We start from the raw sequence: 1228 nt of genomic DNA, 5'->3' as shown, positions 1-1228 counted from the left end.
GCCCATTTAATTGTGTGATTCATAAATTTCATTCCCCTATAATTACAACAAATTTTTAACTTATTTTTTTTCTTTGTTTTTTCTTTTTTCTGTCCGTTACATTGATTATCAAATTCTGCTTCTCCAGTCAAGTAGATGCAATTTCTTTTATAACTTAATTCACATTCAGTTTTGGATTTTTGATTTCTTTCATTGTTGTGTCTGTCTGACTAAGCTGGGTTTTTTACTAAGAAAATTTTTCTGTACCAAAGAAATTTCAAGATAATTTACTATAAATGAGCTCTATTGCAATATTTCCTTTTTCCAGTTCCTCCCAAAAGCAAGATTATATGATGGCATTGTGTACGTGTTTGCTTTCTCCTTAGGTTGGTCCTCTCCGATGCTGGCCTGGTGGATTGTGCCTCTCAAGGTCGATTGGCGATATGGATGTTGGGGAATTTATAGTCCCGATTCCTCATGTTAAGCAAGTTAAAGTTAGTTATCTTCTGGTCCATGCTTCACAGCATTCTATGGCTTTATTTAACATGGCATGTTGGTTGCTGAGCAGCTTCCAGAATCCGGAGCTCGACTAATTATAGCTTCAGATGGCATATGGGATGCACTTTCATCTGAGATGGCTGCCAAGTGTTGTCGAGGATTGTCTACTGAGCTTGCTGCCAAATTGGTTGTTAAGGTGACGCTAATCATAAATGGTCTTCATCCTCTTGTTTCTTGTTGCTTTGTTATTGTTCTTATTGTAGTTTATTGTAGTTGTGTGTTGTTCAATCATTATTCACTTGATTCATTTAGGAAGCCTTGAGAACAAGTGGCCTTAAGGATGATACAACTTGTTTGGTTGTTGATATCATTCCATTGGATCATTCCAATTTACCAGCATCTCCTAGGAAGTACCGGAATAAGTTTAAATCTCTACTTTTTGGGATGCCTCAAAATTCTTTCAGCAAGCTCACAAATAAATCTTCTTCTGTTGGGGCTATTGAAGAACTATTTGAAGAAGGCTCTGCAGTGCTTGAAGAAAGGTAGGCTTATTGTACATTTAGTGTATTTCTTACTTCATAAATCTTGCACTTAATTACTTTCTTGGCTTCATCACTATAATTCTTGGAAAACTATCATTCAAAAACTTCCATTTATTCAGTTGTCTTGTTTTGTTTTATTTTATTTTGTTTTATTTTTTGTAATTAGCCGACCCTACATAGTGGGACAAAGGCTTGATGTTATTATTGTT

The 1228-nt window shown here is 35.2% G+C and overlaps 1 protein-coding gene across 1 annotated transcript; it reads left to right on the top strand.

The window, feature by feature from the left end:
• The first annotated feature begins 318 nt into the window (after positions 1 to 318).
• Positions 319 to 1027, top strand: LOC110098988 (probable protein phosphatase 2C 33). The gene is made up of 3 exons (XM_020825973.2): positions 319 to 473; positions 548 to 673; positions 790 to 1027. The coding sequence occupies exons 1-3, from the start codon at positions 423 to 425 to the stop codon at positions 1021 to 1023; spliced, it is 411 nt and encodes a 136-aa protein (XP_020681632.1). The 5' UTR covers positions 319 to 422; the 3' UTR covers positions 1024 to 1027.
• Positions 1028 to 1228: the final 201 nt, after the last annotated feature.

The sequence above is a fragment of the Dendrobium catenatum genome, unplaced genomic scaffold (genome assembly GCF_001605985.2).
Source record: "Dendrobium catenatum unplaced genomic scaffold, ASM160598v2 original_scaffold_69212, whole genome shotgun sequence".
Lineage (NCBI taxonomy): Eukaryota > Viridiplantae > Streptophyta > Magnoliopsida > Asparagales > Orchidaceae > Dendrobium > Dendrobium catenatum.
Note: the sequence above shows the minus strand (reverse complement) of the source record. Positions and strands in the feature narration are given on the sequence as shown.

What these genes read in the sequence shown, in the direction of transcription:
- LOC110098988 (XM_020825973.2), top strand. Translation starts at nt 423, where the DNA reads ATGGATGTTGGGGAATTTATAGTCCCGATTCCTCATGTTAAGCAAGTT. An exon ending in CTCATGTTAAGCAAGTTAAA is followed by an intron (nt 474 to 547) that starts GTTAGTTATCTT and finishes GTTGCTGAGCAG; the next exon opens with CTTCCAGAATCCGGAGCTCG. An exon ending in CTGCCAAATTGGTTGTTAAG is followed by an intron (nt 674 to 789) that starts GTGACGCTAATC and finishes TGATTCATTTAG; the next exon opens with GAAGCCTTGAGAACAAGTGG.